Below are 14180 nucleotides of genomic sequence, written 5' to 3' on the forward strand. Positions count from 1 at the left end.
TATTTTATGTTTAACGTGACTCGAACCATGCTTGCCTCAATTTGCAAAGCCATATTTATACCCTTTGACCATGACGGCCTTACTAAGCTGGTTGAAATTTGTGTTCTGTATTTAAGTACGAACCATACGTTAAAGATCAAGTTCGCTTAAAAACTTTCTTAAATTGTCATTCACTAATGAGACGACCAGGGGGTCCCACCAAAATAATTTTTACGGCTCACTGGTTAAAGATTAAAGTTGTTTAACAATTTTCTCCACATTTTTGTGCTCAGAACCAAAAGGTCGATAAAGTCGGCTTGGAGGGTCAGATATGTTGTGTATATGACTGTACATAGCATGTGTGACAAAGTATTTGCCTTCTTTGTCTATTCGACAAATACAGCAAACACCAAACATGCGTTTACGCGCGCTGGTTGGATTCTCGATGCACATAAAAGGAGCCAAATATGCAAATACGCAAGTAAACCGTCCACACAGTGGCCATATTCATTAGTTTAACACCTTATTTGGCTCCATGTGCACCACGGTCATATTTTGTCAGCATCTACATGTTTGTCTGGACGTTAAATATTTTTCCAAGTACATTAAACACCCCATAACGAATACAAGTGGCCAGAGATGGATAAGTACGCCGTGTTTTAATCGGATTAAAACCCAAAATCGAGGACAACAACTATGTACAACTAGATATTTGTAAATCGAGTTTTGTTCAAATGTAGTTATATTATTACATAATAACACACACACTTTTACTTTGTACTGCCTCCGTGGCCGAACGGTTCCCATGCCGGACCTCCACGCAGAGGTCCCAGGTTCAACTCCCGGGCCAGGAGAAATATTTGTATGGCCTACATTTATTTCTCTCGTGAGTTTGAGTGTAATTTGTGGTTGTCTATGTGTGTCTATAGCACCCGCGACTCAGGGTTTCCCTATTGCGGGGCTATGTTGAGTGCGTTATTATTAATTATATTATTACAAAATGTTTATTGCTTGTTTACATATTTTGCCTTTGTATTGAATCGATTCCTTTCAAAATTGCATTGAAATGAATACAAATACAAGATACAAGACTCGTTATCGTGTTCACTAGAATCGATTTTTATAAAAATCTAATCATAATATGCATCCCTAGTAGTAAGTGAGAGTCTACGATTGCAAGATGGGTATAGTGCGGAGTTCCCTATTTTTCGTAAAAAAAAATAATTTTTTATATCGAAATTTCAAATAAGTATGGAATTATACCAAATGCCATATTCGCCGTCTGCCCACGATTAAAAATGGGTAAAAACCCGGTTGAAACTCGGGAGTATTAATTGGGTTTTAACTCACTACCCATCTCTGCAAGTAGCCATGTGTTCTTGTCTAAATGGCTTTTTGCTCTAACGCCACCTCTGAGAACTTATAAAAGTTTCTTGACTCACCCAGGTTCTAGTCCAGTAGTGCGGAAGGAATTTTTGTGTGTGTATGAACAATAAAGATTTCATTTTCAAGGAATATAAATTTATAAGCTCGAGATACGAAAGGTATTGTTTTTAATTAGAATTATACGTTATAACATGATTCCATGTCATAAAAACTTTTAAAATCATTTAAAACAGTAGAAATGCACTTCTGTTATAGCAACTATTAAATGCGGTTTATTGGCTACAAAACAGATACTAGTGCACTCGCAATTTCAGTACACGAACTTGTAATTGTGAAATACTTTTAAGCAACGAGACAACTTATTTATGCTCAGAACACACAAAGGTGGCCGCGGAAGTGTTCCGGGCGCCGGACGATTTCATTCATATAAAGTCGTACATTGCGAAAATTCCCGCGCCCGGAACGCTTCCGCGGCGGCCGCCTCTGTGTGATCACAGCATTAGTTGTTTAAAAGTTTTCTTGTAAAATTGAGCTAATTGCACTACTAAAAACAATTTTCTCGGTCGGGGGCTCGACACAGGCTTTTCAAATCAACTACAGGCGAAAGCACTTACTTATGTAGTCGATACCCCAAAATCGTAATATGTCCTATTGATTTCATTAGGTCTCAAGCTGCTTTTATGAGTGAAAGTGAAAATAAATATTATTATGCTGTTATGAACAAATTAATAGAATTACAAACTCGGGTTTGGGTATGCGGCGAACTAATTCCATTATGAACAACTTTCAAACTTAAAACTCAAAGTAGATACCAAAAGGACGTTGATAAGGTACATTTTATGACAACATCTATAATTTTACATATAGCGCAGTTCATTGCAAGAGAACCTAAACCTTAAGGGAGTCCCTACACTTACCGCGCGGAACCGGCGTTAGACGATCTTGTTTAATCACATTTTGTCGCCTTACTTTCTCAAACTCGTATCTTAAAAAATGAAATATTTAGTTAGTATAAATTAAATTTTTATTGAATTGATATTCAATTATTTTTTGTGAAATTACTCCACTAGTTTGTTATAATTATTAATACAAAGATCGAACACTCCGACCGGATCGAAGGAATTTTTTCTGAGTGTTTTTTGTGAGTGTTCGATCTTTGTATTAATAATTATGAATTGTATATACAAATTGTGCAGGCTGATTTCATATCACATTTGCTTCATATTCACATACTGGCTTTTACCTATTCTTAAAGTAATGCATCCAAATTGACACCCTTGATAAGAAATTTAAAATAAATATAAAGTTTTGCCATCTCCTGAATAATCACTCTTTATAAGATACGAGTTTGAGAAAATAAGACATCAATTTGTCGCGTTGAGCCGAAAGGTCGATAACGTTGTTGGTCGGACGTCGTCGGCGCCGTATGCATTCGTTGCCGGCCTCTGTCGAGTCGTTTCTAGGGATGCACGACTTTTTGCTTTGAATCGATTTTTCGGATCGTAATGGATCATTGTGTCTCTGAATCGATCCACACACCGGATCGTACGCTTTTGAATCGGTCTCACAAAAATCGTTTCAAATAAATTTTGATTAAAAAAAAATAATTTTGACAGCCTTTTGGCTTCAGTCAGAGAGACTCATTTAGAGTGATAGTAGACGTTCAGATCGTATCATAATTAAAATATGTTTTATACATTTTTATAAAGCTTTTTCAGGTCTGTCTAATGGGATTCCGTGCCGACAAGTGTAGCGGACTCTCTAGGACAAGAGACAAAATCCAGCAGAAATTACGCGTTTGAATATCTCACGTAAAATTTCGTTCAACGTCACATGGTAGCTGCTGCCAATTTTTTACGACTTACAACAAATTTCGCGCGTTATTTAGCTGCGTAATATCCGCCAGGTAAGTGTCTAGCTTAGTAAACAAAGCAAGAGAATGTAACTTATAGGACTATTTAAATTAATACAATTGGAAGTCATACGTGGTGGAACCGTCTCTCCATGTTGGTTCATCGGCGACCTTAGCGCGGCATAGAGGGCAGGTGTGTTCCCTATCCAGCCAGGCTGAGATACAGAGCTCGCAGAAGATGTGGCTGCAGCCGAGTCGGACCGGCGTCGTGTAATCGTCATGGCAGATCGGGCACGAATCTCCAGCTGAGAGCAGTTGCTCGCCAGTAGGTTTTGTGCCTAGGTTCTGGAGAATGACACTTACATTATTAATTATCGCCATATAGGGTTATGAGTGGGAATTATTGAGAAAAACGTCCGCATGGTAGTAAGGGTGCGTCCATTATGTAGTGACGACAGATAGTCGTGCAGATTAAAGTGTCGTGGCTTGTATATTTAAACGAGTTGTTTACATATAGTATAACACGATTAACTTTCGTTCACGACTTTTTTAACGTTACGACGAGAGATTGTCGTAATAATGGGAAGAGCTAGAACGAACAGTCGTCAGTCAGACAATAAATGAAACGTTACGATAAAATACGACGACACATAATCGTAGCTTCAAACGAGTACGTCGTGCAAACGACAAGCGGCTGCCGTGAACCAATAAATTCTTGTCGCGATCTAGTGGAAACAGCTAGATACGACAGTCGTCTGACAACGATAAATAAAACGTTACGACATAATGGGAACGCGCTCTTAAGACTGATTTATTACTGTTGTTGATGAGTTGGATAACATGAATAAATGAATATAACTTAAAACTACATATACCTATCTATACCTCACCTATGAATAAGAACACACAGATTTTTTTCTTTCGTCGACCCGACACGAAAAAAAAGGAAAAAAAAAATATGTGTGTTAGATCTTTGTATTCTATAACCATAACAAAAAAAACTAGTAGAGTTATTTCATAAAAAAAATGTCAGTAACAACATTATTATTATTAGTATCAGATTATGATTATTAGATTACTGTTCTTTGTTGTCATTGTATTTTTTAATCGACTTCAAAAAAGGAGGAGAATCTCAATTGGACTGTATTGTTTTTTATATGTATGTTACCCAATTACTTTGTAAACCGATTTTGATGATTCTCTTTTTGTTGGAAAGAGCGTACCTCGTATTGGTCCTATTTAAATTTAAAGAAAATAATCCACCTCTAAGGGTGGCAAATTAGGAGATGAATCCGGTTTCGCGCACTTTCCAGTAACCGATCTCGATAAAACTTGGCAAACAGATGTAATTTCAGGAACTTTTGAAATCGTTTTTTATTTTAATAAAAAAGATACAATTATATTGATTTAATATAAAATGTTCAGTGTACGTAAATCATTGAATTTTGTCAGTACATTATTGATACTTCTCTATGCAACTTGGAAATAGCACTGTAAAGTCCGTAGTTGGTTTTTTGACATCCATATAGCGAAAAGGTGCACCCGTTACTATCGTAATGTTCTAATATTTAATTTTACGGCAATCGCTGTTTCTGTCCATGAACGGGTTAACAAAAATGGTAACCTATCACTAACTCGAATTATTTTTTTCCATAATAGCATTTGTTCAAATTTTCATTACCCCGAAAACCGAATTATAACGAAACCGTTGTTTTTTCAGGATATGTTGGATGTTTATCGCAAATACGATTAGGTTCGGTTAAGTTAGGTTTAAAAGAAAAAACATTTTCAAAATTACTTTTGAGGTTATGAAAATTCGAGCAAAAGTAATTTCTGGAAAATGTCATTTCGGACTTCTGATAGGTAACCAAGAAAAACGTCAGTATTTAATAATCGATAACTTTTCACCTCTCCAGCTCGGAAAGGCTTTTTTTGAAGACACCCGTCAATTGTTTCGAATTCGGGCTGTCCAATCGGAGCGCAGTTGTCACCGTAATGATATGGCAGAATAGTTTTCAAACAAATTAAATGACATTTCGTCTCTATTTCTGGTTATGTACTCGATGCCAATACCATGTCAAAACATCCCTGTCTCCGACACAATTACAGAATTTACCACATGTCAGAGAAGGCTAGTGATCACGAGCAGAAATGCTCTATGGAATCTATGGGTTAATAATACTAATTAGTAATGAATGATCATTCAGATCTTTCGAATTTCATTTCTACAATGTCCATCGGCATCATCGGATTTTCGAATGCACGCGAATATTAATTTCCATGCCCATTAATTATTAAATTTAAAATCTATAATAATTTGAATACTGAACAACATATTTTATTGTTATTTTGTTTTGATTTCCGTGGGAACTATATAGAGCTGTAAAACTGTTTTCCTATTTTTATTAACATTTACTCCATGTCAACAAAAATATAAAGAAAATAAAGTGTGCTTTTTTATATAACTAAAAATGAATATTTTTCCGGTTTTTAATAAATTCAATTCAGTCCGTATCTGAACGCGTTTCTTCATCTGACATAGCTATATTAGTATGTTCGCCATCGATGGAATAAAGACTTTCCGCGCTGCTCGAACAGGTCTTTACCATAAAAATTGTAAATAATAAAAATGACAATAATAATTGTAATAAATAAAAAAATTAATAGCAACTCTATTTATTTCCAAGTCAACTGAAAGCGTCCGGTCTATATCAAAGGCAAAGGGCAAGTGAGTGAATAAAATTCGAATAGAAACACTGTAGATCAGTAATTTCACATTCGAATGACAGGAAATCATTCACAATCGCGCATCGCTAATTTGATTACTGTTAAAGGGTTCATATAATTACTATTTTGTATACATAATTAGTAACAAAATCATTGACTTACAATTATATGGACGTCGGGTCCGCGCTAAAAAGTGTTAAAATCGTATACAGAGCGTCATTCACGCTTTAGCCTTCGTTTGTTCGACTGACAGCGAAGCAAGCAAAATTAGACAGTACTGCGATGACATTACAATTTAAATTCAACGTTTTAGCTTTTTCATATTCCTTTACACGTCACTACGTTTAAATAGATTGACTTGGGACATTTTTTTCGTGGTTTTTGTATTAGACCCGTCGTCCATTTATTTGTAAGTCAATGAATAAAATCAACAAATGAACTTACCACACTTTGCAGCAACGTCCATGTAGCAGTCTTAAACAACTTCAACCTCAGCAGCACCTCAATCACTTTTGCAATAACATAAATGGACGTCAGAAACATGCCCACCATTTTCTCTGAACCTTCGTATGATTGCATGAGGAAGAATATCCATGGTTGGATAGTTAACAGCGAACGGTACAGCTGCGACACTGCTTCAACAAATAGATATACTTTGCCCTGCAAATTCAAATTATCATTATTTACTTATTGAGCAACAAATATTACTTAATTAGAAACTCAAAATATAATGTTGTACTTAAACTAAAAATTTATTCGTTTAAATACTGTTACTACAAAAACCCGCCATTTTGGCAAATTAAATGTAAGTAGTTGGGGTATAATAAATTTATTGTTTAAGCGAAAAAAATCTTTCAAAACTGTTGGCAGGTAATTACAAAAAAATGTGATGATATAGCAACACCGGCAAACTATTGGCCGATTTCAAACAGTGGTTGAAATGGCAATAACGAGCCGAGAAGCCATGTAGCATTTAAATTCATTGATAATATATTTGTATATAGAAAAAAATTAATTAATTTTGTTCTGCTAGTATTATTGTTTTATATTACTTTCCAAGTTTATTATCTCCAATATTTCGACTAAAGGGCTCGTATCCAAGGTAATGAAATAATTAAAAAACACTAAATCAATGTTACTGGGCTGTCATTGCCTACGCGGTTAGTTTGCTCCATCTCCTGTTGCAGAAACCGATATAATAGTAGGTATACAATGTGTGTGTGACCAATTATCACTAACAATTTTAATTCGAAAATTCTAAGAGTTAATTAAGCATATAAAAAAAGATAAATTCAACTTATGTTGTTTGTACTTGAAAGGTTTAGAAGCATATCTTCAAAGACTCATAGTTTCAAATATCTATAGTAAATTAGAGTTATAAATAAGTCATTTTTAGAAGACAGCAATATATATTAAATAAATAATGGTAAAATATGTAATGACATACCCGCTTCTGAAATGGCAGGACAAACGCAGGCATCATAGTGACAAATATCTTAATATCTACAGTCACAATCTTGACTATCAGATCGGTGAGCACAACGAGCCATATCAATTCCCAAACATCAATAGGCTCTGTGTACCCGGGGAACATAATTACGTTGTTGAGCAACCGTCCGTGGCCACAGAAGAAATGAATGATGATTATGCAGCACACTGTGAACACTAGTTCACAGAATAGCGCTACTATGCTGCGGTTCATTTGTTTTCCGTGTTCCCTGTAAAAATTATGTGTTCTTTTTAATCGACTACAAATAAAAAAACCGACCTAAAAAATTCGTGGAAGTTCGAAGTTTTGTTGACATCGGTTACCCGAAAGTGCGCGAAATCGGATTCATCCCCTTGTTTGCCACCCTTAGAGGTGGAATATTTTCTTCAAATTTAAATGGGACTAACACTGAGGTCCCCTCTTTCCAACAAAAAAAGAATCATCAAAATCGGTTCACAGATGTCGCCGGAGTTATCGCGTAACATATATAAAAAAATACAGTCGAATTGATAACCTCCTCCTTTTTTTGAAGTCGGGAGACTCGCAATTCAAGTGTATTTTTTTGTGTTTATGTTTCGCGATTACTTCGACATTTGTGAATCGGCTTCGATATTCTTTTTTTTTTGGAAAGGGGTCATTAGTGGTCCTATTTAAGTTTAAAGAAAATATTCCACCTCTATTATGTTCCTTGTCTATAATGTCACGTAATTTTAAGATAGCATGCAATAGTATTGACTCAATAAATATTATTATTATTATTATTATCTAAGGGTGACAAATTAGGGGATGAATCCGGTTTATTGAATTTCACTCACTTTCCGCCAGCCGATTATGACCTTATAAAGATTAAACCGTTATAATTGTGATAGAAAGTAATAAATTCAGTCGCGTTTGAAAAAGTTGAACGATGATTTTTCGGAACGAAAACGGATCAATTCCTAATCCTTTACTTTTTGGCAGATACGTCACACATGAAACCAAACACTGTCGTAACTCAAAAATAAAACACGATTTGAAAGCTCAAAACATTACTGAATGAAACCAATAAATATAATATATTCTCGTTAATAAATATTATGTATAAATAAATATAATCACATTATTCCCGATATATATACCGATATGGGAATGGAATTTCAAAAATATTAAAGAGATCCATATAGAGAGTCTGGTGTCATTCGAGCTTTGATAGGTCGGTTTCAAATTAAGAAACTTATGAAAACAATGATTTTTAAAGTCGTTTTACGGTATAAACTAATTTTCTTAATTTTTTTGAATTATGTCACTATCATTCTAAAGTGCGATGATTAAACTGCGCTATCGCCCACTGGCTGTTTTGTGAAGTCTCTTAACCTGACAGCGGTTCTAAGAGCAGATATGTACCTTTACATACCGATAAGGGGGTGGAATTCCAAACATGTTAAAGAGGCCCATTTTTTTTATAATATCAAGTGACGGGACGAACAAGTCGTGCGCCTGATGGTAAGCTAGTAATTGTAGTGCCACTCAGAGCTTTAAGTCGCAAAGATCTGAGGGGCACTGCCACTGCGCCGGTCACCCTGAGACATAAGTGGACAAGTCCCATATGCCTGTAATTTCACCAGCACCCTTAACCTTCAAAACCGGAACACAGTAACGTTGACATTACTGTTTCACGGCAGAAATAGGCAAGGACCCATAGAGAGTTTGCGCCATTCGAGCTTTGATGAGTTGGTTCCAAATTAAGAACCTTAACAAAACAATTCCGTACCTGAGAAGCATTACACTGTAAGTACTATTTTTGTAATTTTACAGGAGACGCGGTTTTGTGTCGAAGTTCAGCGTGTACAACATTTAGATTGGCTTAAAATAAAACTAATTGAGTTTTAATAACATTTCGAACTACCCTAACTGGCGTACAAACCGCTTTTCGACTCAAAACTGCTTCCCCCCTAAAATTACAAAAATGGCGCTTACAGTGTAATGCTTCTCAGTGTCTTTCAATTTTTAAAGTGGTTTCACGGCATAAACTCATCTTCTTAATCATTTTAATAAGGACACTTTAATTCTATAGTGCGATGAATAAACTGCGCTATCGCACAATGGTCGTTTTGTTAACCCGATAGCGGTCCAAAGAGCAGGTACACTTTGATTTGGGACAAACAATAGTCTTATTGTGTTATAAGTAGTTTTGACGATCTTTGTGGTCGAGTGGCTTGTACACCTGTTTTCATGGTGTCATCTCTGAGGTTCCGGGTTCGATCCCCTGCCGGGTCAATGTAGAAAAACTAACTTATCTCGACCATTGTCGTACTAATGTTCAGTACCTAATTTGGGTGGTAATTTTTATTACCTATTTAAGTATTCGATTTTTTATCGTGCAATCATCGTGCAATATTATTTAATATTCGAGTATTGTGTCGTGAAAATTATTTAATAATTACACGATAATATACTTACTTGAATATTTAAATAATGAAAATTGCCACGTAAATTAGGTGGTGAACTCTATAATAATCAGAGAATGATCGTTCTATATTGTCTCGGGTTTGGGTGTTCGTCGTACCGTCGTCGTTGTTTCCAATTTCCATAACATAAGTGCTTTTATACAGGGTTATTTGTAAAACGCGAACAACCTCGCAGAACTATATTACTAATTTCTTTGGTACAAAAATAAAAATTCTGAGTCTGAAAAAATAGATTTCTCACACATGGCGCTACGGCAAAAAAGTTTTAAAAACCAAACCAAATACCCGCTACAAGCACAAAGAAAAATTCGTAAAGTCCGCTGGTTCATTCCGTGTCTTAGTTGGCATAGCGTCTAGCACGGTTTGCTAGAAGACGATGGTTCGAATCCAACCGAATCGAAGAATTTTTTCGAAGTGTTCTATCTTTGTATTAATTATTAAAATAAGAATATTTAAATAGCTCGCTCTAAAGTGTGATAACTCTGTGTCATAAGTTACGGAACAAACGTTGTTGTTTATGATGTTAGTAATCTAGTCCTGCAAGATTGTTATTATTTTAAAAATAACTGTATAGTTACTTACTTTGGAATCGGATCAAAACATGTGATGTTGTCTAATATTTATTTATTTAGAGAAAAAAAAAGACAACAGTAAAGAGTATTTTTTAAGAGTATAGACTTACCTTCTTACTAAACTGTTGCAATGTGTGAAAGTGCAGAACAGCACACAGAATGTGAAGATCGCCTCTCGGCTGTCATACATAGACTTAATGAACAGTATGAAGTAGAACGGCGCGTATTTTATTAGTAAATTTAGAGTTGCCCTTACATCTACCACCTGAAAGAAAAAATAAGGTATTGGACACAGAAATTGCTTGAAAAACCATTTCATTAGCTGCACATAGTTGGTCATTTTATAGGCTCTGATACTGAGATATCATGAAATTTGTTACATATACCAAAAACATTTAAAAAACACATTATTCCTATGTTTTTATCATATTGTAGGTGCACAGGATGATTTCTTATGACATGCATTAATGCTAATAGTTTTTTAAGCAATTTTTTTTAAGTGGATCCAACTGAAATGAGTAGCTATAGTGCACCTTTTTGTAAAAATTGTATTCCTATGTATTCGCTAAGTACCCAGATGCAAGAAAATGTAAATAGGTTACTAACAAACGCGCAATTCAAATTAATGAAATTAATAAAATTCACAATCTCTCAATATGTCACCTAAGCGCCTTATAGGCTTATAATATTCAATTGGTCTTTATGTTGAAACTGCTGACAGCCTGGAATTACTCAAAACTGCCTCGAACAAAGCCAGCAAGCAAAGAGCACATTTAAAACACTACACAAAAAAGGTATACATACTCGTACCTGTTGTGTTCCATCTTCACTATGACTGTCATTATCCTGTTCATTGTCATTTATGTTATTATTATTCGCCGGATTCACTGACACATTGATTTCAGGGTGTTCCTGTGCTTGTTCTGACAAATTCGAATCATTTGAAGCACTGTTACTCATGCCATGTGTGGATTGTTGACGTTGTGGGGTAGCTCGTTCCGTTACCACATATGTGGTAGAGTTTGGACCTAGATTGACATGAGCTATTGAGCTCTGTGGTCTTTGTAGGGCGCTATCACCCATTTGATGAGTGCCTGGATGATTGCGTGGCAGCCATGTTGGTAGAGATAGACGAGCGTTATTTCCCTAAAAAAAATGTAAATAATACAGTTAACTTGATATAAAACTGATCCTCTAACCATATTATACATACAAATGGTGGCGGGATGAACAAATCAGAGATATACAGTTAACTCGTCCTATGTGCCTGTAATTTCAGCAGAGTGTAGTAGTCAAACAAGTAAGTAATACAATGAGAGTTTGGGAACTATTTAACATTGAATGTTTTAGAATTTGACTTCCTGTAAGTATTACTAATAGGTTTACATACGGCATATGCAATATGAAAGGAGAAGAAGGCAAGTAGCCCAAACACAAATGATAAATCATTCAGTTAGCACTTTATTAAATCACATAATGGATATGCTGCAAATGAACTATGGTCAGAGAAATAAACAAGTTTGCACACTTTAAATTGTACTGACCTGGGCCAGGTGCACATGGTCAATGACCATTATACCAAAAACAATGCAATTAGTGAAATATTTCAAATTGTGTCATAATAAGAGTTATTGAACTTTTCAGTATATTGAACTGTTAAAAAGCAATATCAAGTTATAAGTAGCTTAAAGTTTAGTGTGCATAAAAGTTCTTATTAGGGTGGCTTCATTTGGGGCCTATGCAGCCCCTCATAACTGCGACCATCATGTGCTCTATTGTGATCACCACTAATTACAGTCAAGGCTGATTACGATCGACAGTCGGGGCATTCAACTAAGGATTTTCCTGGCTCTGACAGCTTTTATGTGCTCTAGTTGTGACCTGTGCCCAGCACGGAACTTTGTATGCCCAGGCAGCATTGGGTGAAAAGATGCACAGAAGTTTCATCTGCCTTGTGGCAGAACCTACACTCTCCATTCTCTCTGCACAATATTTGTTATGCCTTTGTACACTGACATGTTTGTTAAAATTTATTATTTGCTTTGTTGTACAATAAAGTGTTTACACACATACAGTACATGTACACTTCTCATTTATTTTGCGAATTCGAAACTTACTGTATGGTAATTTTCAAGTTAGTTTTCTCTACCTAATTTCGGAGGCAATTTTTATTACTTAAGAATTATTTAAGTATTTATTTAGTATATTACTATGAAATATATTAAATAACATTTTAAGATACGACACTCAAATATTAACTAATATTATGATAATATTCTAGAATATTTAAGTAACAGAAATTGCCACCGAAATTAGATATGGAAAAATAACCTGAAAATTATCTTGCGTAACAAGTTAATTTACTTATCATTACGAGTTAATTTACTTATTTTGTTTTTAGTGCATCACCAAAGTCACACGAACATTCACAAGATGGGTCTGAATTTGGCTTTTTTATCTCAACTAATAGTACTACCCTGTTGAACCAATACACCATAACATTAAAAATAGCATTTTAAGAAAAAGCTGCACAAAGGATTGGTTTTTTATTGATGGTTTTGATTGATGTTAATAACATAAATAGATACATAATTAACTTAGTGTTATTAGCAGTGATCGGAATTGAGGGAGTTTTTATACCTAAAGTTTGAACGTTTTCTTAGTATGGACATACCCATTTCGTGATATGATCAAAAAATATCCCGGGATACGTATTACTTGAACTAATTTAAATTACTATTGAATAAATTCATAATACTACTGAATAAAATTAATATTGTTGTATTACGTTTTATTTATACGTAGGTATTTATTTATAATAATTATAGTGTTTAGTTTGACTCACTAAAGTAATTGTTCTTTCAAAAGGAGAAATATATCTAAGATCGGTACAGAATGTGTAGCAGTCTTCGCTGATGCTGTTATTAACATAAACATAAGTACTACATACATAAAATGGTAAAAACAAGATGTTCGTCACACAAAATAAAAATTTTTCAAGTTTTTATCAGACTTCGTTGTGGTCAAACGGACACTTTGATGAGTTTTTTTTAAGATGAACTGCCAAAATGAGGTGATGCAATTTCGGTGAAAAATGGTACATTTATATGTTCTGGTTCCGTATTGAAATATTTGACTTGGTAATTTAAACATAATCGACCTTACTAACCAACATTCTGGTATTAAAAAAAACCAGAAAATTAAACTAAAACTAAACAACCTTTGCCCTTTGTTAAATATCGACGGTTTTTATAGTTTATCTTATCTTGTTTCTGTACTGTGTAAAAGAGATAACAGTTACGGCTTTCCACGTTGTGTGAAAGAGAAGCTATTACTTATTTCTGCAGCGAAATATCCGTGCAAAAAACTCTTGTAAAATCTTTTGCTGAGTGCGCACGTGTTGTGAAACTAAAGTGTTGACCCCGGCTTGTTATTTTGGAATTTCACCGGCTTTGTTTGACAACTACGGCTTGATTTTGTGGGCTGTACTACAAACGAATTTGATATTTGCTATTTTCTTATCTTCAGTGTAAAAATATTTGCAAATTTAAATTTGCTATCTAAACTTTTTTTATTTATATTTTATGACTTTATTAATAAATAATACAACGCACTATTGCATTTTAATTATGTAACTTGCAAAGTAATAAAAGAAGTCAAAATTTTTGATGATTTGATTATAAAAATGTTGAAAAGTATCATGATATGCCGGTTATTATTGCATCATA

General features: G+C 34.6%; 1 protein-coding gene across 2 annotated transcripts in view; it reads right to left on the reverse strand.

Annotated features, from left to right (window-relative positions):
• Positions 1-2638: 2638 nt before the first annotated feature.
• Positions 2639-14180, reverse strand: part of LOC113240422 (RING finger and transmembrane domain-containing protein 2) — a 16950-nt gene continuing 5408 nt past the window's right edge. Inside the window, exons 2-6 of one of the 2 annotated variants that reach the window (XM_026477712.1) lie at positions 11263-11598; positions 10563-10717; positions 7392-7662; positions 6389-6604; positions 2639-3562 (exon numbers count right to left, since the gene is read on the reverse strand). In XM_026477712.1, the coding sequence (XP_026333497.1) occupies positions 3329-3562; positions 6389-6604; positions 7392-7662; positions 10563-10717; positions 11263-11598 (1212 nt within the window). In that variant the 3' untranslated portion in view covers positions 2639-3328. Of the gene's footprint in view, positions 3563-6388; positions 6605-7391; positions 7663-10562; positions 10718-11256; positions 11599-14180 lie in introns of both variants that reach the window. The other variant, XM_026477711.1, reaches the window with a different exon arrangement.

This window comes from Hyposmocoma kahamanoa, unplaced genomic scaffold (genome assembly GCF_003589595.1).
Source record: "Hyposmocoma kahamanoa isolate Upper Pololo Valley unplaced genomic scaffold, ASM358959v1 138, whole genome shotgun sequence".
Taxonomy (NCBI): domain Eukaryota; kingdom Metazoa; phylum Arthropoda; class Insecta; order Lepidoptera; family Cosmopterigidae; genus Hyposmocoma; species Hyposmocoma kahamanoa.